This window comes from Cynocephalus volans, chromosome 2, assembly GCF_027409185.1.
Source record: "Cynocephalus volans isolate mCynVol1 chromosome 2, mCynVol1.pri, whole genome shotgun sequence".
NCBI lineage: Eukaryota > Metazoa > Chordata > Mammalia > Dermoptera > Cynocephalidae > Cynocephalus > Cynocephalus volans.
The window spans coordinates 84,267,190-84,293,066 of NC_084461.1; the positions used below are offsets into that span (position 1 = coordinate 84,267,190).

At 35.7% G+C, this 25,877-nt stretch overlaps 1 protein-coding gene and 1 long non-coding RNA gene across 2 annotated transcripts in view; one reads left to right on the top strand and one right to left on the bottom strand.

Annotated features, from left to right (window-relative positions):
- LOC134370169 (spliceosome-associated protein CWC27 homolog) overlaps positions 1 to 8,028 on the bottom strand; it is a 62,037-nt gene extending 54,009 nt beyond the window's left edge. Inside the window, exons 1-2 of the mRNA XM_063087180.1 lie at positions 7,807 to 8,028; positions 1,042 to 1,138 (exon numbers count right to left, since the gene is read on the bottom strand). Of these exons, the coding sequence (XP_062943250.1) occupies positions 1,042 to 1,138; positions 7,807 to 7,848 (139 nt within the window). The 5' untranslated portion in view covers positions 7,849 to 8,028. The remainder of the gene's footprint in view (positions 1 to 1,041; positions 1,139 to 7,806) is intronic.
- Positions 8,029 to 8,339: 311 nt separating this feature from the next.
- LOC134369983 (uncharacterized) lies at positions 8,340 to 25,572 on the top strand. The gene is made up of 4 exons (XR_010022638.1): positions 8,340 to 8,477; positions 14,859 to 14,906; positions 21,213 to 21,356; positions 23,071 to 25,572. It is a non-coding gene; the product is annotated as an uncharacterized LOC134369983 (long non-coding RNA).
- The last annotated feature ends 305 nt before the right edge of the window (positions 25,573 to 25,877 follow it).

A 25,877-nucleotide genomic window follows, 5' to 3' on the forward strand; every position in this document is an offset into this window, starting at 1 on the left:
GGAGATATTCAAAACCATACGCAATCGTAGTCTAGAAGCCAACAAGAAGCCCTAAAAATGTTTGGAATGTTTAGTTCTCGAAGAGAATACTGAAGGGAAAAACACTGAAGTGGATGTATAATTCTGCAAGGATTTTTAAAAACGAAAATAGTCACTTTATGACTCAAATCTAAAACTAGAGACATTGATAATAACATCACTGAATACTAGATGGAAGATTTTGTAAAGAAAGTGGAATTATGAACGGACATTTAAAAATGGGTAGACTTGAACAGTAGAAAAGGGAAAAGAAAGCATACTCCAAAAGGATAATCAGTATGAGGATAAGTGTAAATAAAAGTGGAAGTGGGAAAAAAATATTCAAGAAATAATGATAATGGTCAACTGAAACAAAGCAGTTTGTGCAATGAAAAATAAAGTTGGAAAGTTAGGAAGCCAAGCTGCCTCTGGCTCAAATACCAAATGAATAAGAAGGAAAAGATATAAAAGATGAAAAGAGAGAAAAACTACTTGTGTAGGTGAAAGTCAAGGCAGTCTAGGGAAGAAACTGGTAAATTAGGTTTTACACTGGCTTAGTTGTAGCTTACGGTGGAAGGTTCCAGTAGAAAAGTCCACTAGGCAATTACATATGTAAATCAGTGCTGAGAAGTGAAGAAATGTCTGGAGTTCTAAATTTGACAGGTCATTTGGATGCAAGTAATAATGAAGAGTGAAGACAACAGAGAACTAGGGACAATCTTAGGGAATACTTATATTTAGAGAATGAAAGTAGAAGATAGCAAAGAAGACCAGAAAGGATCAAAGTATTATTTGTTGACATAATTTCTCCATTAAAAATATACAGATTTATTTTGGAGAAAGCTTTTACTTCCTTTCTCTATTTCCTGACCCATAGTTCAACATCATGTCACTCATATCAATGCCTATCACTAATTACCACTATTTAACACCAGTCATCAATGTTGTGAGAAAAACACTGCAGTTTATTTTTAAGTTAACAAAAATTTCTCCTACAGAATAAAACTCAAGAGTTACAATTACCTTCCAAACAAAGCTGAATGAAATTTCTGCAAGCTTTAGGAGCTTCTTTTGACCACAACTCTATGTCAATATCTCCAGCTGTAGTTTTCAATAAAACCTATAGAAAGAATCATTAGAGAGAATCATCATTATGTTAAATTATCATTTTGCTTGATAATCAGTTGAATGGGAGCTCAACTTGTAGAATTCTCTAGTGAGTTTTCAATTTTAAAAGAAATATTAGAAACTTTGCTTGGCTTTTGTTGTTATACTGAACAAAATATCAAATATTCACTTCAACTCATTGTATATTTAGGTCTTTCAACACATCATTTTCAGAAAAAGTTTAAGATTTAAGAAAAAATAGCACATACCTATTTAATCACAGAAAAAAAAATCTTTCATTTAAAAACTGATAATGCAAACTTGTTATAATTAAAAGTTTCCCATTGCGTCACTGAATAAAATTGGTGTAGCAAATTAAGAAATGAAATAACAATAAACCTATTAAATTGTGACACTATAAGACATTTTTACAATACCCTTTTACTCTACCTTCTCATTTTAAATCATGCTATTCCTAATTACAAATGAACACTCATAATCTAATTCTGGGCTGTAACTTACTAAAGTGATATGTCCTTTGATAGCCTCCATTCCACCAGCTCATGACAGCAGTTAGTCATTGGTGGAACCAGCTGTCTTGCAACAACCAGAACCCTTACTGACACAGGAGGAAACAGCTTCTAACTGTCTTATTAATAACCACAAATAACCAGAAGAATATTAGGCTCTAAATTTGAGTATTGTGGGGTCCAATTTTTTTTTTTTCCAGTATCACTTTTTTTCTCCCAGTGTACCAAAGTAGATCAGTGTCAATAATTTCTGACAATCATTTAGAATGCTCTTGCAAATAACAAGTATGCAGTTAACTATTTAAAAACATGAGATGATTCTCATGGGAAGTCAGCATCATTTTGTTCTACACTTTTTATTTTCTAAAACTCCTTTACTTAATTTCCACAAATTTACTTTTTTGGAATTGGAGGAATCTTAAAAACCATTCAGGTAAGCCCCCGGGCGTCATACGGATGCCTCAGAGAAGTTGTAAATTGCCCGAGTCAGAAAGCTTGTTAATAGCAAAGTAGGAGGAATAGCATTTATTTCCTCCCTCACACGAAATGCATTTTTGCTACAGCTGCCTTTCAATTTCTGTTTCATAAGCCCAGATAATATTGCCATAAATTTATATAACATTGACGAATTAATTGTATCTCTTTGGGCTTTTACTGGCTACATAATTCTCCTATAATTACTCTTCAGTAATAATGGGGGTGGGAGAGGTGAAAATACATGTTGTAGTAGATTTAAAAATGGTTTCCTCAACTCTTAAAGAAATATAAAAGGATTAGAAATACAAATGTGCCTGATTTTCTCAATTCATTACACTTCCTCTACAAAAAGAAGGGAACATTTATTGAATGTCTTCAATGTGTCAGCTTCTGTGCCAGACACTACATATCTTATACCATTTAATCCTCACCTACAAGGTAGGTGTCATTACTACCATTTTACTTTTGAAGAAACAGAAACTCAGATAAAGTAACTTTATCCAAGGTCTCACAGTGAATGACTTAAGCCAAAGGCTGTCTGGCTGGCTACAAAGCCTATGCTTTTTCTATATCATCATACTGCCTCCACTAAGTTCTTTGTATATTTTATACAATACTGGCAAAATAGTCCATCAAGCTCTAGGGTCCTGCCATATGTCTCAAAAGAAATCCCCAGGTTGCTCTGGTCACAGTTGATTTGAATAGAGAAGAAAGTCTTGATCAAAAGCAATCATATATTGGCTGAACACAAGCAAGGCCTTCTGACTTGGCTTGGCAAGAAACACCGCCCAAAGACTACATACTGGATGGTGACAATCCAAAAAGAGATACTCCATATCGGATGGTGACAATCCAATACAACTTGATTCTCACTCTCCAACTGGGAAGTATACACTTGGGATACAAACTGAGAGGCTGGATAACTTCCCCCACCTCAGAATGCATCTGGAACACTATGCAACATCTTCTGATGTTCCATGAGGCCTGATGTACATCCCATTCTTAAAGTATAGTATACCTGGAAAGACAATGTCCTGTCCTACCTGTTATCCCCTTGTATACTTGAAATAAAGCACTGTTGTTAAAGGGAACCTAGACATACCTTCTTTTGTTTTGCAACCCTAAGGCAATGGTCTCCGAACTTTTTCTAAGTGTGCATCCCTATTAGCAAAAAAGAAAAAAAAAAAGGGTGGGGGATGGAGAGTAGAGGAGAAGTAAGGGCTTGGAGCACACACACTCAAAATATGTATATTCCAATAAACATAGTACTATCTTGCTCTAATATGTATATGATGGAGTCTGGATGTATTGTCCTCCCAGAACTCATGGAAATCTGATCTCCAGTGTGGCAGTTTGGGTCATGTGCGCGGATCCCTCATGAATGGATTAATGTTCTCCCTGGGGGAGGGAGGCCTGAGTAAGATCTCACTCTATTAGTTCCTCTCTCTCTCTCTCTTGCTTCCTCTTGCCATGCGATCCGCTTTTACCTGCCAGCTGCCTGTCATTTTCTGCCATGAGTTAAGCAGCCTGAGGCCTGCACCATACACAGCTGTCCCAGAATCATAAGCCAAATAAACCCTGTTCTGTATAAATACCCAGTCTCAGGTATTTTGTTATAGCAACACAAAATGGCCTAATTCAGTATATTATAAAAGAATCACACAAAATAAGAAGTTTTAATGCTACAATGAACATTTTTATAACAGCTTGATTGAGATATAGTCCATGTACCAAACATTTCACCCTTTAAAAGTTTACAATTCAGTGGTTTTAGTATATTCACAGAGTTGTGCAACTACCACCACTATCTAATTCCACCACATTTTATCACCCCCCAAAAAAACCCTGTACCCATTAGCAGTCACTCCCCATTTTTCCGCTATCACTACTCCCTGGCAACCACTAATCTACTTTCTGTCTGTATGGATTTGCCTTTTGGACATAAATGGAATCATACAATACGTGGCCTTTCGTGCCTGGGTTCTTCACTTAGCATAATGCTGCTTTCAAATTATAGAGGTCTGTCCTCTTGTTCTATATACTTAGTTTCTAAATGTCTTGAAAACCACAATGGCTTTATACTCTCACTGATAAAAATTTCAAGATGTAATATATATTTAAGGCAAAGTTCACCATTAATAATAATAAACAGAAATCCATACTTCATATTATCTTCAAAACAATTTCTAATTTTCTGTCAGATTTCCCATGCTGAGACTACAATGCTACCATTTTCTTATGTTTACATTATTAATATTATCTTCAATGTAAAATTTGTGAGGCCTGGTTTAGTTTATCTATATACCATAGTCTATAAATCCATTAGCTAGTCATTAAGAAAAATTACATCATTGGCTTGTCTGATGGCAGTGAGTTATCAGAACTTTTAACACTAGTGTCATTAAAGTTGGTATACAACTCCCCACTGCTAAATTTGACTGGCTCAAAAAAAAGAGAAAAATTACATCATGATGCAAAGAAAAAGTGATGCAAAAAAAAGTGACTGAATGAGTATCTGATCTTTTTAATATATTTTTATATATAACAAGGATCTTTTTATATATATAAAATATTGCATTTAAACAAATAAAGGAGAAAACAAATAAAAACATTTTGATTTTCTCCCCGCACCCCATGGATGATTGCGCACACCCCATGAAGTACGCACTCACTGGTTTAGAAAGCACTTCTCTGAAGAACAAACTAATGTACATCATCCCTCCCTCCAAATTAATGTATATCATCCCTCTGGAGTCAGGTTGCCCAAATTCAAATACTGACTCTTCCATTTGATAGCTTTGTTATTATGTTTGGGCATGATATCTAATATCTCTGAGACTCAATTTCCTTATCTAAAAACAGGGATAATAATAATACACCTTCATAGGTTTGTTGTGAGGACAAAATGAACTATTATACATAGACTGACTAGAACAGTTCCTGACAAATACTATGCTCAAAAAATGATAGCCATTACTATTCTAATTATTATTCGTATACAATTGTTCTAAAAAGCAGCATACATACATGGTTGGGCCACCTTGCTCACCAGACTTTCTTAATCTTTTCACTGGTAATCTACTGAATTAATAAGTATGGTACATGACTCCTTCCTCCTTTGGCCAACCATTTCCTTTGGCCATCACTACTTTGTCAGGCCTTGGTGGCTCTTTTTCTTAAAGCTCACAAATAAGACAACCCTTCAATAATACCATGTTTCTTAATAATGATATATTAATATACAATTTAGATTAAGTGATCATAATATGCGGAAATCTCATTTTCGGTGAGTTACCTTTTATGCTTAAGAAAGTTTCTAACAAGTGCTACAATTCTGTGCCTCATCTTTAGGGGCTAGGATGATAGCATAACACAGCAAAACATAGCAAATTTATGGACAACAGCTAGAGTAAACAACTGGTATCATGTGTCAATTACTTCCCAAGTTGATACTTTACTCTTTGAATGGAGGAATTTTGTCCCATTTATTCTGAATATCTCTGTATCCTTTCAGTTCTTAATGATCCATTAGACAGTAAAGGAACTAAACTAACATTCATTGAGCAGACTTGTTATTATATCTAACATAAATTCTTGCCTTGCTAAAATTCTTGCCATGCTCTCTATGGTACAGAACTTTGAAACTGCAATGTCTTCAAACAGTCTTATGCTGGAAAAAGTCCCAAATTGTCTTTGGAGGAAAACCTGGGCCCTGCCTTGTGTTCTCTTTCAGCCCCTTTCTGTGCAGAAGAAAGACAGTATTCATCAAAATTTGTAATTATACATTTATTTGCATGATTATTTCTTAACGTATATTTCACTCAACTGACTCCACAATAACATGGATGATGATGGTTTTTCTTTCCATTATAGATTCGTATTATTGTTTAATTCTACTTTTCCACAAACTTTTTGAAGTACCTTCATATTCCTAAAACCTAGCATAGAACCTGATATGTGCTAGGTACTCAATAAATATTGGTTGAATCAATGACCTCTTACTTAGGAATGTATTCTTGTTAAAGCTTTTCATCTATATGACTATGTCAAATCTTCCTCTAGAGTAAAGCAACTAAGTCTGCCCTTGACCAGAAGCAGTATAACCTTGAACTCACTGATGCTTTAATACTTCTCAGAAGCTAAGAGAAATAAAGTCTTAAATAATCCATCCATTCACTTATCCAGTACATATTTGAACTCCTTCTACCATTTGTCAAGTGTTGTTCTAGATGCTTGGTTTTGCCCTCGTGATGTTGGCATTCTACGTGGGAAAAGGAGAAGAGAGGATACAATAAACAAATAAATAATTAATATTATAGAGAAAACTAAAGAGGTCAAGGGAGCCAGGGAATGCTGGGATGCAAGGCATGATTAAGGTTTGCTATTTCATAGAAAGTAGATAAGAAAGGCCTCTATTCTAAGGTTGACATTTGAACAGGTAAAACAGCATGCTAGAGAGAGGAACAGCAGGTGTGAAGGCCCTGCCTGGCATGATGGGCAATCTATTCAATCTCTACCAGTGTTTATCAACTGGGGGTGATAGCACCCTCAAGAAACATTCGGAATATGAGGAGATAGGCATTTTGGGTTTTCACAATGATGGTGAAGTGAGGGTGGAGTATAGGGTGGAAATGCTAAGTTACAATGACAGGAGAAGTTCAAACAAAGAATTGAAAGAACTGTGCTGTCCAAAATACCCACTAAAACTTCTGCTGAAAACCACAGCATTTTTGTTTTTGCTTTCAAATTGCCCTCATTACAGCACCAAATATAGATAAATAAAAGATTGTATAACTTATGATAGAATCATGCAACAGAATTCTACTTTAGGTAAATTTAGTTGATCGTAATTCACTATACACTTTCAATACCGCTATTTTCTCCATTGTGCAGGTTCATCACAGTTCATATGCGATACAGACTGGGGCTCAGTTCAAGAATTCAGGCGACATTCACTATTGACTCTTGCCTCATACTGTATATGAACACCTTGGACAGGAGTTAACATACACTGGCCATTAAGCAATCAAAGAATCATTCTCCCATTCTAATGTGGTAACATTCCCTATTCCCCATTTTCTCTGACTGATCATCATCTCATGTTTCAAGACCAGCTCAAGAGTTACCTCCTACATGAGGCTTTTTTCCCAATTTTCCCAATTGCTCACTCCTAAGTACTGCCTTTGCAATACGTTCCCCTCTCCACAACGCGCCTACCAGACATATCATAAGATTTTTCTTTACTTACCTGTCTCTCAACCCAATCTACAAGCTATTCCGCGGCAACTGCTAGACCTCACCCATCCAACCCCAGAGCCTAGTACAGTGCCCAGTGCGATCTCCTAGTACAGTGCCAGAGCGATCTCCAAGTTAAGCAAAGAGTATGTGAAACTCAGAAAAGTACTTAAGAGAACCTAGGATACTAGAAAACGCCTACACGATTTGGGTTAAGGCTGGATATAGGGCCAGATGGCTGGTAGATAGAAATCTCCACTTCTGGACCTTTTCAAGTATGTGATGAGACGTGCCAATTTCAGTGTTTCCTATGCAACACTATCCATAGGCAGGGATAAGGACAACACTTTCTGTGGTCTCTTCCAACCCTAAGATCCCTAAACCCCTCCTAATCGAGGCATCTCACTAGATGCCCAGGTATCCTAGGCGAGGTTCTCACCTTCCCGTTCGTGAGAGGCTCCTGGATGTAGACATTGCTCATCCTGGTCAGTGCTCAGGACTCTGTTCCTTATTAAGAATAGAACGAACGACCAGTCAGTAAAGCTGTCTTGCAATCAGGATATGCTTCCTTAAGTCGGATAATCGGGAAAAGCTTCAGTAGGTCAATTATCAGTTAAGACGTTATTCAAACAGCTTTCCCCAAAGCTAGCTCCTCACGGACGCCGCCATGTTGCTCCCGGACCCGAGCACCGCTAACACTGAGAAGGGGAATTCCAATGTTCTCCGGGGAATTAGAAAAGATTCTAAAGTTCCTGTAACTTAATGTAATTCGTATTACAACATTAAAAGTAACAATCCATATATCTTGGTGGTGTTTACTTTACCACACGCGTGTGCAGGTCACACTCACACCCCAAAGCTGGCAATAATGGTTCGGACCGTGTGTAGTCTCAATATGACTCTCCTGGAAACTGCACCCGCGGCTACTTGGTTCCGCTATCGCTAGGAGCTTGTAGGGCCTTCCCAGTCTGTAGCCAAGGTGCCGCGGCCCGGGTAGGAGGAAGAGGCCGCTTTGGCCGTGCGTTGTTCCTGCAGCCGTCGGGAAGCCAACGCGTTCTCGAAAGCTGAAGGCTCCAGCGACTCCCCTTACCAGCGTCATGGCAATCCCAGGTGAAGATCAACAGCAGGGACCCTACCTGCGTCTGAGCGAGGAAAGGAGCGGATAGGGCAGGTTTGGTTAGGGTGCAGTGAGGCAGGGAGTAGTGCCCGTGCAGATGTAGGTGGAGGCCTTAAAAATAATGGAGTTGATGAATTTACTTGAAAAAGTTTACATTCCAAAAATAAAATCTGAAGGAAAGAAACCATCGTCCCCTCCCCCAGCCAGGCCCCAACAGCACGGGTTACAAGGAAAGTGTATTGTGGAAGGAAGGGAGGAGTGAGGGGCAATAGCTGTAGGCCTAAGACGGTGGGCGGCCGAGAAAACTGACTCTGATTTTGATGGGCTTAAAAATGAGATTTGAGGTGGGAACACTTGGCGGACCCAGGTAGCCAGAGGCCCTGTACTGGAAGTCGGTGGGACGAAACGGGCGTGTGCTTTCTAGCTCTTGTTTTATGTAGCTGCTGTGTCGTTGTAGGCCCGCCGATTTGTCCTTTGGGGCCTCAGTTCCCGTAGCTGTAAACGAAAGAGCTTTGTTAAATTATATTTAAGGCTCCTTCTAGCTCTCAGATTCTGTGTCAAGAGGTTACTGACCTAAAAATGGTAAACCCTGCGGAATAAGCGCTTTAGAGATTTTCTCGTCCACAACTACCAGCTTATTTGGAAGTTCTAGTGGAGGGCATCTCCCTCAATCGGCTTTGCCACGGTGTGTTCTGCAGAACACTGATTACAGGAGATATTTTGAGAAATTTGCACCTTTCCCTCTTCTCAACTTGGAGGTTCACAATGCACTTTAGGATAGAAAAGATTGAAAAGTACTAAGGTTCAGAAGCCCTAATTTGTTTAAGCTTTCCCTTACCAGTATTGTTTGACCAGGTTCTTTGTTCTGTGGTAGCCTATTCTGTCCCTTATTCTATGGGAAGATTATGCTTTTCTAACAACTGCAGTTTAGGGAGGAGCGCATCCAGATCTGTAAGAGAAGAAACATATCCTCTATTAGGTGCCTACTGTGTTCCAGGCACTTGGTACTAGGCATTGGGAATACAGTGGTGAGCAAGATAGACACTGTTGCTCTTCACACAGAATTTAGAATTTAGCAGTGAAGAGAGAGACATTTACAGAAAGTGGGACAGGTGGTATGGCAAGGAAAATACAAAGGCTGGGGAGCACATAGTAAGGGCACCTAATAGGGTACGGAGGGCCCACAAGGATTTTCCAGAGGATGAGACCTAAATTGTGAGAAGGGTGAAGTGGGGGGAGGGGTGATTGCAATCAGAGGGACTGGATATATAAAGGAAGAGGAAAATATGAGAAGAAATGAAAGATGTTTGTTATGGATGGAATTCAGAATACAAGTGGGAGAGAAGTGAGAAATTGACTAGAGAGATAATAACAGTAGCTAATATTTAATAAGCAGGGAGCTAGTTTAGAGGCAGAGTCACCAGTTGGGAGTAATTCTCGTGGGGTTCGATGATGCCTGAGTAAAGGTATGGTCTCAGTAGGAAAGGAGAGAAGCAGGTTGGAGATATACTTTTGGTAGTAGACTCACTAGGAATTGGTGATTGATTCCATGTGGGTGGGTAAAAAAGGAAATAAGGGTTACCTGGGTTTTACTGTTAAGCAGTTGGGTGGGGCTTTTTACTAATGTAGGTCACACCTCACAAGGAGCAGGGAGGGGTTAGGGGGATGATGATGATTTCAGTACGGACTTGTATTGAGATTAGTCAGACATAGGAATGGAAATATCTAATAGTAAGTGATATAATTTGTAGTTTACTAAAGAAGTCAAAGACAACAATTTGGATATCATCCACGCACGTAATAGGAGTTAAGGCCATGGAGTAGATGACTTTGCTCAGGTGGAGTGTATAAAGTGTGAAGCGAAGTTCTGTGACTGAGTGAAGCCTAGGGAATACCAACATCTAAGGGACCACCAGAGAAAGATAAGCTTGCACAGTAGGTTGCCTAGGCATCCTGATAGGCCAAATCAGCCCTGGTGATCTTTGCATCACACAGTTGTATCCAAGGTTGACCTGTTGTCACTGTGCATTTCATTACTCAAGGGAGCTTTTTGAGCACCTGTGTGGTATGGGCACGCTGGGGCACACAAGGTCATAGTCTGTGCCCTCATAAATCTGAAGTCTGATAATGAAAATGTGTTGCTTAAGAAAGAGGACAAAAGTGATTTTTTTTTAAAAACCCTTATTGAAATTCCCTTAAACTTAGGCCAGTTTTATAGATATGTTATCCTTCTTTCAATTCACAATAATGCTTCAAGTATAATAATCTCAAATTGTGTCATTAAGCTAGTTGGCGAGACATAGATGAACTGTTTAAATCCAGTAAAAATTGAGGTAATAGGCATGGCAGCACTGTAAAAGTACAATGCAAGTGTCATTAGAAAATATAGATACAGAGAATGTTAAGATAATTTCTTGAATGATCGATACAGACAGTGTATTAAACGAAAATAGGGCTCCATCAAAACCTTTTGAGGTGATTATCAAGGAAGACAGGTATTATATTGTGTTCTTTTATTTTAGGCATAATGGATTCAGCTTGGGATTTTGGGGGGTCCTGCTAGTGATTATTACAAGGTATGATTATATAAAGTGACAAGGCTGCTTTCCACAAACCACACATGAAAATCTGCCTTGTTTGTTTTTTGGTCATGTGCTTCAGCTGTTTTTCCATAGCCTTGTGTGTTACCTACAATGAAATGTTGTAGATTTTTGGAAAAATCTTAGTTGTTATTAGAGAAATGACAAACAGAGGTTTCAGTGAAATTTACTTTCTTTGAAAAACTGCTTTTCCCGTTCACAGTTGTTGAAATTAGCTTTGACATTTGTGGCGGTGATTCACCATTCTCCATGAAGAGTTGACCTGGCACCAGTGGCAATATGTGACTAATGTGGTTGGCACAAAAATTTGTTTGAGGGAGGTTTTCTGATTTTATTTTTGAAAAGGTAATTCAGTCACATGTTTCATATTTTAAAGGTACCAAAAAGTGTATAGTGACATGTTTCTCACCTCTTTCTCCCCCCCAGACTTAGTTCTCTTTTCTCAAGTAACCAATGTATAGCCTTACAGAGATATATATATATATCCATTCTTTATACAAATTGCAACATACAATAAGCACTGACCTGCACCTGGCTTTTTTCCCCCTCTTTACAAAATATGTTAGAGATCACATATCATTAAATAATGACCATCCTCATTTTTATACCTTATTCAGCCAGTCCCCTATTGATATTTAAATTATTTCTATTCTTTTACTATTACAAACAGTTCTATAGTGTATAAATTTTCTGTTCAGATCCCTCGTGCATTTTTTCCCCTATTGGTTATTGGTCTTTTAAAAAATGATTTGCTGAGTTTTATACAGTGGGAATAATAATTGTCCTTTGTTAGTACTGTGAGGTACAGATCCCCCCCCCCCCGGCTTCATGTCTTTTGAGTTTGGCTTTGGTGGTTTTTGCCATTCAGATTTTTATGTAGTCAGATTTACAAGTTTTTATTTAATGGCTTTTGGAATACAGGTCATTGTTAGAAAGGAAAACTTTGAGGGGGGCGGGCTTTATTATTTTGAACAGCCTTAGCAAACTTCAAAAAGGAGTGGAACAGAGAACAGCATGGGAGCTGAAGATGGGGAAATGGATAACTTAGCTGAGTAAGGGCCTCACAATATAGCCTTCCTCTCAGTTGGATTTCGGGTACCATGTATCGGCCACCATTGTATCAGCCAGGGTTCTTGTTCCAAACAACAGCAACTTACTGGTTAATATAAGCAGAAAAGGAAAAATATCAGAGAGCTCACTGAATCTGAGCAAAGTCTGCATAATAAGGTCAGAAAATAGAAAAGTCCAGAGGAACTCACATCCAAGATCCTGCACAGGCCCACACCTGGTCAGGGCTGCTGCTGCTGGTGGCATCATTGCTCCTAGAAACAGGATCCTGACAGCAGAATGAATTAACTGTTCTCACTTCATTGTGTCACTTTTCTCAGATCTATGGTGTCAGTTGCTTCAGATTCAGAATCCCACATAGAAGCATTTAGTTGGTCAAGCAGTCATGAAAATGAAGCTGAAATCGTAATTTAACTAAAGGCTGGCGAAGAAATAGCTGATAGGGAGTTAATTTATTTTCAGTTCTTGTTATATTTCTTTTTCATGTAAGTTTCAGCTTTGTTAAAGAAAGTGACCTGACCAGAAAGTTTCATATTTTATTCATTCTAAAAATGAGATGCTTGAATGATGAGTTTTGTCAGTGCCTTTTGTCATAAATGAATTCAATTCTAATACCTGCTGAAATATTATTTTGGATCTGTCCATTACAATATTTTTTGTCTGTTGTAGGAACAGTAATGGTGCATTTAGCACAGTTTTGTTCAGTATTATTCAGCATCTATGTTTCTGTTTCTATGAAAACAGACCCAACATTGACCTGGATTCTGAGGTTTTTTTCAACATGTAGTTATTTTCATAATGGAAGGGCCTCAGATTATATTATTAATCCGATTTTATTTCCCAGTCAGTTCTGCTAGAATGTGGCAAATGCTTATACTATGCAGTAAAAACCACAGGGCTTATGGGAAAAAAAATGGGACTAGGGCACAACAATCAAAAACTTCATTAGTGACACATATAAGATAGGAAGATAGGAACCTAATAAAAACAGTGGCACAATTTTACACATGTTAATTGATTAAAAAGCACCTAAATACTACAATAAATATGGCACTTTACCTTGGAAAAAACCTGGAGTTTGCTGCGTAAGTAGGCTTTAGAAGAGTTACAGCTTGTGAGTTGTTATTAAGTGGTGGTAGGAGGGTGGTGACATGAAATTGATGGGAAGTTATAATCCCAGATGTGGATGAGTGCTGCTCACACACAACACATGCACTGAACTGAAGTCACTGGAAATGTTCTGAGGTGTTTGCCTTTGTGTTTTGTATATTGTGTCCATCACCTGGACACAGTTTTCTGCATTCACTCCGTGTTTTCCATGTATGAAAAGTCACACTGTGCTCAAATTGTTCCCTAATGTGTCAGTTGCATTAGAACAATATTTGCATTTTTAAAACAAGTATTATAGCAGAACTGATTGTATTTTTTCTATAACAACTCAATAACATGTACTTTAAAGCAAATTAGGATTAGGGAAAAAATAACTAATATTTTAACTTTATAACATTAAAGAAATGGTTTAAAAAGTTTTAGTTAGCACTATCTTATATTTGCATTGTACGTATTTTAATGTGTTATTAAGTTGGGGTGATGTCTCCATTTTAAGGGTTTAGGAGTTAGATGCCCTTCATCAAGGAAATGAAATAATACTGTTCTGAGCCTCTCGTTGGTTGACTGAAGTCACTAAGTTAAAATTAGTTTTAACTATATATGCACACAATGGAATATTATTCAGCCATAAAAAGGAATAAAATTCTGATACATACTACAATATAGATGAACCTTGAAAACATTCCACAAAGTGTAATAAGCCAGACCCAAAAGGATAAATATTGTATGATTCACCCATATATGAGGTACTTAGAATAGGCAAATTCACAGAGAAAGTAGGATAGAGATTCCCAGGGCCTGAAGGGAAGAAGGAACTTGCTATTTAATGGGTACGGTTACTGTTCAGGATGATGAAAAAGTTTTGGAAATGGGTAGTGGTTATAGTTGTACAAAATTGTGAATGTATTTAATGCCACTGAATTGTACACTTAAAAAAATGGTTAAGATGGTAAATTTTATGTTACAAATATTTTATCACAAAGAAAAAATGTTTTAATTTATTTCATCTTCAGCATTATCTTCATGTAATACTAATTACACTGGGATACTGTGAATATTTGTAAACATTTATCAGAATCAGATGTATGAGTATATTGTTTCCTCTTGTCAAAATTCGAGTGTTGAATTTAGATGTTCCTTATAATACCTAACGATTAAAGTAAATTTCTGAAATTTCTTTAATTCCTTTAAGAAAATTGGAAATTTTTTTCTCCCATTGGAAAGTATAAAAACATTTAACATAAATATTCATATATATAACTAGTAAATTAATTATTTTACATTTGAGGGACAGGCCAAAGTACCCTGAAATTTCTTCCTCAGTGTCATAGAATTCCTAGATGTTTAAGCTCTTGATTGTAATGCTGCATTTCTATCGAATTAGAAAAAAATAAGTTCTTGAAGTATTTGCCAACTAATCTGAGTAAATTGGCCTTTCTGTTAGTTTCTAAGAGTCATAATAATTGAGTAGTGTCAGGGATGGGCTTTGGGTTTTTTGGAGTTTTTTTTTTTAGCTTTTTTTACGTGATAAAGTTTTTATGTTTTTACTTATTTACATATTTTACATTCCTAAAATATTTTCTAATTGTATTTCAGGTTGCAACAAAGACAGTGTTAGAGCAGGCTGTAAAAAATGTGGTTACCGTAAGTACACTAAAAGATAATGTTTTGTGCATTGCTCTTACTGGAATCATTGCCTCTTTGAGTAATATTACTTAGCATCCTGATTTCAGGGGCCCTGTGCATAATCTTTTAGTCCTAAACTAAGATTTGCATTTGATTCAGAAATTCCTGTTGGCACTAAATGTTCACTTTCCTTCCCTGCTGTAGACCCAGTGACAAGTAGCTGTGTATCTGGTGTCCAGCAAAGATGTCATGAAGTACAAGTGGTTAATGGTAGTTTTAGAAGTTGGAGAAAATATATTTTTTTTAAGTACATACTTATTCTTTTATTCCTTTTCCTTCTAGATACTAAGTGAAGAGGTGAAGGCAATGCAAACTGAACATTTTTTCATGTTTATTGAATTTACTTATCCCTTTTTATAAGGGTATAATTGGTCTCAGATTTTCTGCTTATGGGTAACAACTTGATTTAAACAATTATTAATTTACATTATGATTAATATAATGGAATAAAAGTAAACTTGAACATGTATAATTATATACTATAAAATTGCTATTTTATACTGTAAATAAATATCATTTCTCTAGTTAAATGTAACAATTCCTAAAGCTTTACTAACGGCTATAATAGCAGCATTTACTGTTTTCTAAATTGTTTGGAGACCATGCAAATTAGCCTGGATTGTTAATAACGCTCCAGTTCATTGAAGAGTTTTTTAACAAAATAAGGATGATTTAACAAAAAGATCTCCATGCAAGAACGTGATAAGAGAGCACTCAGGGCCTAAATCTCCATCAGGACATGATAAAAGTATGCAAGAGAACAAGTCACACACTTCCAAGGAAAGACTAAAACTTGGTTCAAGGAAAGCCTGCTCGTGTAGCAAAATTCAGTGCATAAGTATACATATCCCTCACATAAATGAAAACTGAAGAATATACTTGGCATGAAAGAAATGAGTGCAGTGAAATCTTTTCTGTCTTTAAATTTGCTTATATTTACTTCTGCTTTCTTTCATCCATTGCTCATTTCTTTATTAAAGACTTAAGAATCTATTATATATAGAAATACTGTGTTTTCAGAATCTGGAATGGATTTCCAAATCTGCTTAGTAATATCAGTTTATCTACTTGGACTTCTTTTAACCTAAGACTTCTGGAAAAAAATTAAACTAATTTTCCAGAAAAAAAATGTTTGTTGATTTAGTCTCCTCATTGCTGTTGTTTTAGATGACAGTGGAAACATCTGTAAGTAATCAGAATTTTTTTTAGAGACGATAAGTCAGCAAATAGTTTTGACAGTCCTCCCAAGTTTAATTCTTTCTGCTTTATTATTCGTCTTTAATTTTAGTGATTAAATCATCAAACAGTTTATAATTTGTCTCCTGTGGAAAAATTTGGTAACATTTCCCTTATGTGTTAAATTTACATCTCTATAGCAGTTTGAGATGAAGGTCTTCTCAGTTTACACATCCTTTTGGTAGAAACTGCATTTTAAAAATTAGCTTACCTTTTATTTGGGGGGCCAGAATCTTTGTATTGCTTGTATAGAGGTAGAGAAAGATGAACAAGACCATTTGAAATATTTTCAGTGCTTAAAAATATGGGTATTCTTCAGTTATTTACAAGAGTATTGTCTCTGTTGTAAAAAATAGGGGTTTAGATTGTACAATTTTAATAATTTTAATACTTGATTAAAAATATTTTGTCAGTACGTTTCAATAGTGGATATATTGTTGTTTTTAAAAATTTCAAGTTAAGGATGAATATGTTAATAAATAACGTGGACTTCTCTTTTGTGGCAGAATCTCCTCAGCAAAATTAATTTAAAAGAAATTTATAGAAAAAGGGCTATATCTATAATGAGATTTTATTAGAATTTTTTTTTGAAGTTGGCAATTTCTGAATACTTAAAACCTTCAAGGACATTAAGACTTTGTGCAAGGAATAAATGTCTCAAATAATTAAGATTGTTCTCAGAAAATATGATTAAAAGAAGCTCAGTACAGTAGATTTGGTGTGTGTGGGCATTTGATCGCATCAGGGAAAAAAAAGATACCTAAATAATTTTAACGTTTTATTTAACTTAAATGTAGAGTCATTACCTTTTCTTTGCCTATGGGTATGCTTATTGGTGTTACACAGTCTTTTGTGTGCAAAACACATCTGAAATGAATTTTCTGTTTTTATAGTTTGTTTCTTCAAAGGTAGGCAAGAAGTTAAGATACTTTTAAAGAAATCTAAGTGCAGAATTCTTCTGTCGTTAATTCTCAACGAGGGGTGGTACTGTCTCCCTAGAAATCTGCTTTCTTCTAAGATTTTATCATTTTAGCTCTTATATTTTATGGTATTTGATCCACTTTGAGTTGTTTTATATATGGTATGAAGTGAGTGGTCCCACTTCATTCTTTTGCACATGGAAATTCACTTGTCCCTGTAACATCTGTTGAAGATACTGTTCTTTCCCCACTGAACGGACTTAAGCTCTTATCAGAACTCAACTGATCATGTATCTATGGGTTTATTTCTAGACTTTTGGATTCTATTCCATTGGTCTATATGTCTATCCTTAATGCCAGTACCAACTGTTTCGATTACTATAGCTTTATGGTAAGTTTTGAAATTAGGAAGTATGAGTCTTCTACCTCTCTCCTTTTTCTTTTTTCCTAGATTGTTTGACTATTTGGGGCTTCTTACATTTCCGTATGAATTTGAGGGTTGGCTTTTCCATTTCTGAAAAAAGCCACATCACTTTTTATAATTAGCTACTGAAATGTTATAACTTTAAATGACTCTACATATTCATGGTCAAAACTTTAAGTTTCTAAGAATTCTCTGCTCATTGTCTGCTTAGAGTTTGTTTAGGAAAGAAGCCACAAGAACTGTAATTTGGTGCATAATTATTTCCTATGCCTCATTCACTTATTCCCCTATAGAAGAAAAAAAAAGTTTTGTAGCTTCACAAGTAATCTGTCTTACTTTACGGTCACTTTCATTGAAGTAAAGGTAAATGGGTATGAGACAGAGCCTGCTACCAAGTGTAATCATTATTTAAGCATTTTATTTATTTGAACTATTTATTTCAGTGTGAGGTGTTTGGGTGCAAAGCTAGCTTGAGTAAAGTAAAAATTGTATCATAAGGAGTTCTGATCAAAATGGCAAGTTTAGAAAGTCCTCCCTTCTGCTTCAAACACACACTAGAGGAAAATAGAGTGAAAACAACAACAAAAAACCCAGCTCAAAAGAATGAAAAGGAAGTCTCCAGGTGCTGGAAATGAAAAAGAGCTCAAAGCCAGAGCAGGGAATGATAGCTGAAAACTTGGTGTGCGGGCCTACTGGGCAGACCTTTCAGAGCCACGGAATGAAGCCCGAGAGATGGCAGCATGGCTAGAGTGGAGCCCCGCGCATAAAGCCAGACTCCTCAAAAAGGCTGTGAAGGAGTGATTAGAAAAATTCCACTCACTGTCTAGGAAAAGTTTACGAACACATACAGTGTGTTTGAGTTCCTATCAAATAATAATTAGAAGAGAAGTAATAATCAGGAATTGAGAAGTCAAGCTTACACCGTGTAAGTACGTTTAAGTATGAAGAGTGAATTTGTACTGCCTCCAGTGAGGCAGGAACTATTTTTCCTGTGCTGAGAAATTAACATAAAAAATTGGTCTGAACTGAGGCCACCAGAGGTGAGAAAGGCACAGGGGAAAGGAGGGGTTAGCAAGAAATTGGTAAAGGGCCATAAAAAATGATTACATTGTACTATGTTAAATATACTAATTATCCTGATTTCAGCATCACATACTGCACACAGGTAATGATATTCAATGCTGTACCCCACAGATATGTCAATCAATTATGTTTCAATATATAAAATAAAAGTTAAAAAAAAAAGGTCTGATATCAAATTAGATAAAGAAACTAAGTCTAGCTGCATGTTATTAATGAAACTACATACAAAACTAGAATACACACAGAAAACTAAAAACTACACAGAAATTTTCAAAACGTAGGGATGGAAAAGAAAGAGGAAACAGATGTTAGGTTGAATATTATTGATATTTAGCTGTTTTACCCACAAAAGTGGCAATTTCATATGATTCAATGAGTAATAACCAAAAGAGTGCTAGTAGAACAGTTCTAATTTCAGACGTTTGAGGCAAAAGCAGCACTGAGGATAAGGAGAGATTCAAGAACAGTGAACCAAAAAGATAAAATAATAATGTGCATACTAATGAAATCTCAAAATATATATAGCAAAAACTGTATTACAAGGAGAAATAGACAAAATAATAATAGTACAATTTTAAAGTACTTCTGTCAGAAATTATTAGCACCCCCCCCAAAAAAAAGGATGGAAAAGATTTGAACAAAATAGATGCAGAACCCTTTTCAACAAATACATAGCAAATCTTTCCTAAATTTACTACATCCTAGATCATAAGAGAAATGTCATCAAATACCAAAGAACTGATATCATACCCCATTCTGTGATAGCAGTGTAATAAATTTAGAAATCAACAATAAAAGCAAAGTCTGAAAACTCCATATGTTTGGAAACTAAGAAAGGCTCTTTGAATGATTCATTTGGAAGGAAATCATAATGGAAGAAACTTTTTTCCAGCAATATGGCAAACTAGACCCTCCTATAAACAGCTAAGAAACTTGTATAAAATATGTAATAATATGTTAGTATACTAGGAAAAAAATGAAAAATTAAAGAATACTCAAAGGCAAACAACGAATAGAAAGCACAAGATCCAAGACGTAAGTTTTGAGGGTAGTTGATGAACCTGGGGTTATTGAACTTTCACTTTCGTGGCTGGCAGGATGCAGCAGATAAAAGCAAGGCCCAGGCACCCTTGCCCAAGCAAGACTGGGTCTCTAGTAGGATGTTCTCTGATATAAACCTAGGACTCCCAGTGAACTTCACCTTCAAAATAAGAGAAAACTAGAAATAAGCCCTAGCAGAGTTGTGGTAAATCATTTGTGTTTCAAGAAATTCAGTTATTTGGTCACTGTCAGCATTGGTTTTTTTGAACACTGAATGTAGTAATGCTTTGTGTAACTTTTTGTGTGTTAGGGTATATTTATTTATGAATGTATGTGTGAGTTCTATTATTTTTTACTGTTGGTCAGTGATGGTCAAGAAAATTTGAATGCTGCTTCCCTCGAGAAAACCTGGTATATGTGTATATAAAGAGACATGTACAGCTGCTCATTTCATCATTGTTTATGATAGCAAAACACTAGAAGCAATCTGAGTTTCTAGCAGTAGTAGGATAAATAAATAAATTATGATTTTCATACAGTGGAACATTAATTGTTAGATAAAATGAGAAAATTATGTCTACTTATGTTAACATAGATAATAAGTCAAAACATAGAGTGGCAGAAACAGGTTACAGAATAGTAGGTAGATAAGTTTGTTTTTTAAAAAAATACATACAATATGTTGCTTGGGAAAGATAGACACCAACTTCAGTGTAGTTATTTCTGAGGATGGAAAGAATGGATTGGAATCGAGGTAGGATTCCAGAAGGTGATACAAGCTTTCCAACTGTTTGTGTACTCATGTGCAAGCATTTCCCTTAAAAGGATTGAAAGTGAGTATGACGAAATGTTAACATGTAGGAGATAGATATTTAGCTATTGGTTGTATTATTTCTTGTACTTTTCTGTTGTTTGTAATATTCGAATTTTTAAAACATTGTATTATGCAGTATGTAGGTAACTGTTATAGTTTTCATATAGGGAGGGTCTTTAGGGGAATGATGTCAGAATTAAATTTTTAAGTGTCCTTTAGAAAAGCATATTCATTTACATTAATGCTTGTCTATTACTATGGCAACTTTAAGTAGATGAAAGCTGTGTAATTGCATGAGTACAGTAGTCAAGCTGAGAAGGAGAAGTTATCGGAACAGAATATAGTGTAAAGTCCCAAGTATGAGGCTGTATTTTTTACTCAGTTTAGTTAATTAAAAATATTACTCTACTTTAGAAAAAAAATGCAATAATTTAATACTTAGAAGTCCAATAAAAAGTGGCCCCCAAAAGTGCTTTTGAATTAGAAATTCTGATGAAGAAAAGGTTCTCTCTGAGCATTACGTTCAGGGGAAAATTTGAGGGAAATAACCGAACTGCCACCAACTGAATAAAAGTTAAAGCTTTTTACATTATATAATTAAAATTATAACTTGTTGCTTACCATGAAGCAGTGAAACAAATTCATGATGTATCTATACATTAAATTTTTAGGTGTATTTAATGTATTTTTAATATGTTAAATTTCTGTGGTTTTATTATTTGCATTTTTTTGTTTGTTTTACTTAGCTAGTCACCTGACTTTTGAATGCCGTAATTTTCTCTGAGTAGATCCCAAAAGGGACATAGTTTTGGATGTCAGCAGTACAAGTAGTGAAGATACTAATGAAGAGAATGAAGAACTGAATAAATAGCAAGCATTACAGGAAAAAAGTAAGCAGTACTTTGTTTTTCTCCATTCTTTAAAAATGTTTCTGAATGTTGTGCTGTATTATGTTATTCTTGTCTATTTTACTTATCATTAAGATATCTTTTATATTTTATGTAAGAGCTACTGAATATGTAAGAAAATAGGCTTTTTAACATTGTAAATAGTTTGCCTAAAGTCAAACAGCCGATAGGTGATAGAGCCAGGAGACAAGTCTGTTTCTGACTTGTTTTTCTTATTGTTTTTTTTCCCCATCATACTCGACTGTGTTACGTGGTGCAAAGAGTCTGATTTAACTTGGTTTCTAGCCCTATTTGGCCATTTTTTTTTTTTTAACGTGATTTTTTCATCAAGTCACTTAATCACTCTTAACCTCAGCTTCCTTTATGGGATAACACAAAAGATTGGATTGTCAAATCATACACAGATCAAAGACATTGCCAGTATCAAGCTTTACTAATAATTTCAAGTAATATATACAACTGACTGTGAGGCACAGGCAGAGCAGCCTATGGGAGAAGGGTGAAATATGCTCAGGACTGGAGCTGACTTCATTCTGTGGTTGCCTGTTTTGTGTGTTTAGTTTGGCTCTGTGCATGGGTCTCTGAGGGAAATGGGCTTGCTATCTTTGTGAGGCATGGAACTCTGCCTTGGACTAAATGATGCTTACAGTGTGACTCTTTTCTCCTCCTATGCTGGGTAGTACTTGGGGCGCTGTATTGTTAGTCCCCAAACAACAGAGTTCAACAACAACAGAACAACAGAGTTCTGGGACTGCCCATACAACTTCCTAGGTATTTTCTTTCTACTTCAGAACCCACTCTTGTCAAGGTTAACATAAGTTTTTATATTAGTCACACAAAGGAGAGTCAATTTGGTAATGAAACATCTCCATTTTATGTCCAGATAGTTACATTTTCCAAAGAGCTATGCCCCATTAAATCCATAGATTCCAGGTTTGTTTACAGTAAACAGTCTTAATACAGTTACATCAGCTATAGGCATTCTGTAAATAGAGATTCTTTAACTAGCAGATATCATTTATTTATTTCCAGGAGGTTTGTCATTAGTATGTTTTCAAAGAGATTTGACCAAGTCACTCTCTTTCTTTCTTGGGGTCATCTTGCTTTCCTCCAATGGAGAGAGTGGATTGCAGACTTACTCTTTAAACATTTCTTTCCCATCTTGTATATAAAATGGCTCATCCTTGCAATGGGGTTTTTAGGGATAAAATGTAATACTGTAAGTGAAGATACTTTGTGAACTATGAAATGCTATATGGTAGACATTACACAGAAGCAAAATGCAACTTATTTGAATATGGTCTTAGGCATAGGATGAGTTACAAAAATTAAGCTCATTTTAATTTAGATTATCAGGGAACATTGAACAATAAACATTTTTAAAAAATTTTAAGCTTTCTGTATTATACTCAGTTAAAGTAAGTGAAGAAGTTAAATGCAAGGTGCTAGGACAAGTTGAGAGAAGAGGGAGAGAATCCCAAAGATAGCAGACGAGCATATTACATTATACAGCTTCAGGGTTGATTGAATACATGCACTTACTTTTGCTGCCTACTGAAACAGCACTAAAACGACAGTAGAAAAAAAATTTTTTTAAGGAGTAAACCTACAAGGACAAAGAAAATAGGATAGGTGGCAATAGCAACATAATTTTGTTTTCTATTTTTTTTTTTTTTTTGGTGGCTGGCCTATACAGGAATCCGAACCCATGACCTTGGAGTTATAAGGCTGCGCTCTAACCAACTGTGTTAACCAGCCAGTGCAACAAAATTTTGGAAACTGAAAAGTGGGTTAGTAATAACTGACTGCACGCTTGAAAAAGCTCAATCCTTTAGCAGTTGTGAAACAAGGGCTGGGATTTCCTACTTCACCATCTTGCTCATGTCACCCCCTCTATGTTTTTCAGTGTTGACTCAGTACCTTTTATTTTTAAACAAGCAAACAAAAGTACTCTAAATGACAAATATAATCACTTGTTGATACAAATTAGAAAATTTGATGACAAGACTTGATATGGATAGGAACAAACATTACTGTCTAATCACACTGTAACAATCTGGGACCTGTGCAGCCCTAGAAAGTTACGTCACCAGTGCTATGTACAGGAATAAATTGAACAATCAGTGCATAGCAAGGATAAGTTCTTGTTGACTTACTGCATGTGTGTGTGGTATCATGCTTGCCGTCTGGTGACACTACAGTGCTTCAAGAAGATTAAGATTTTATACTGTGTTTTGTACTTCCCGAAGCAACTTGCCTTTGTAATTCTAAGTGATTGTTTGAAAGATGCAAACCAGCAAAACTTTCAAGAAGAAATGAAGAGTAGCCCTGCATTTATTACACTTAAATGTTTAGTTTAAAATTTTTAAACAAAACTCCATGCCCATAGGGCTTCTCTCATTAATTACATGAAACATTTCAAAAAGAAATGATACCATTTCTACACAAACTCTTTTTAAAAATTGAAAAGAATACTTTCTAACTCATATAACATTAATTATCCTGATAAAACCAGGTAAAGATACTATAAGAAAAAGAGACTCACATAAATATAGACACAGAAATTCTTAAGAAAATTTTGACAAATTCAACTAAACAATATATAAAAAGGATAATGTGTCATGACCAAGTGAGGTTTATCCCAGTAACAAAACATTTGTTTCTCATTCAAAAGTCAATCAGTATAATTCACTATATTTAAGAGACTGAAAAAGAAATCCTATATGATCATCACAATATTTTTAAAAAAATTATTTGAGGAAGTCAGTCATGTATTTCTAATAAAAATTCCCAGCAAACTAGAAATAGAAGAGAACTTCATCAATTCAAAGAAAGACATCTATAAAACCAAAAAGTTACAATGTACTTAATGGTAAAAGACTGAATGTTTTCCATAACATAAGGAACAAGATAAAGATGTCTACTCCTACTACTTCTATTAATCATTCTACTGGAACTTCTATCCAGTGCAATAAGGTAAGAAAAAGAAATAAAAAGCATTCAGATTGAAAAGAAAAGAGTAAAAAGTCTTTATTTGCAGATGAAATGATTAGCTATGTAAGAATCCTATGGAATCTAACAAGAAAGTTTCTAGAACTGATATATGAGTTTAGCACAGTTGCAAGATACAGACAAGATCAGTGGGCAGAAATTAACTGTATTTCTGTATGCTGATAATGAACAATCAGAAGTTTTGAAAGTATTTCTTACAATAACATCAAAAAATATAAAATACTAAGAATAAATCTGACAAAAGATATTCAAGACAGAAATGTACAAAACATTGTTGAGGAAAATTTTCAAAATGAATAAATGGAAAGATATACCATACTCATTCAGTGGAAGGCCTCAGTCTTTTTGAGATGTCAGTTCTCCCCAAACTGATCTATAGATTCAAAGCAATCACAGTCAAAATCCCATCAGGCTATTCTAGAAATTGACAAGCCAATTCTAAAGTTATTGAAGAAATGTAACAAACCTAGAATAGTCCAAATACTTTCAAAAAGAACAACAAAATTGCAGAGCTAATATAACCTATTTCATGATTTATTGTAAAGCTACAAGTAATCAAGACAGTGTGGTATTTTTTTTTTCTTGAGTGGCTGGCCAATATAGAGATTGAACCCTGGACCTTGGTTTTATTAGCACCATGCTCTAACCAACTCAGCTAACCAGCTGACAGTGTGGTATTCATGTAAAAATATATCAGTGGAACACAGTAGTCCTATACATATTACATGTATGATCAACTGATTTTTTTAATTAAACTTTTTATTTTGAGATAATTGTTGATTCACATGCAGCTACTGGAAATAATATGGTCATTCCTTGTGAACTTACCTAGTTTCCTCAGTGGTTACATCTTCCAAAACTATAGTACAAATAAGACAAACAGGATATTGATTTTGATGCAGTGACAATACAGAACACTTCCATCACCACAGGGATCACTCATTTTGTCCTTTTTTACCTACATCCACTTCCCTCTTGTCCTGACCACCTTCTTAACCAAAAATTTGCTCACTATTTCTATAATACTGTAATTTCAATAATGTTTATAAATGGAGACATACAGTATGTAACCTTTTCATATTGGCTTTTTTAACTAACCATACATCCCTGGAGATTCACTTAGGTTTTTGCACGTGTCAATAGTTTGTTACTTTTTATTGCTGGATAATACTCTATGGCATGGATATACCACAGTTTAAGTGTTTACCTGTTAAAGGATGTCTTGTTTTTCAGTTTTCACTATTAATAAAACTGCTATAAACAGGATTTGGGTGAAGATGAGTCTTCATTTCCATGGGATAAATACCCATAGTACAATTGGCTGGATTATACAGTAGTTCCACATTTTGGAACTACCAAAAGCTGGATTGTTATGGGGACCTGAGGCAGGGAGCCAGGGACTGGACCCCCCTCCCACAACCAGGCACACCACACCAGTGCCTTGGGGCCTGCCCGGGGACCTGAGGCATAGAGAGGGGGACTGGACCCCCC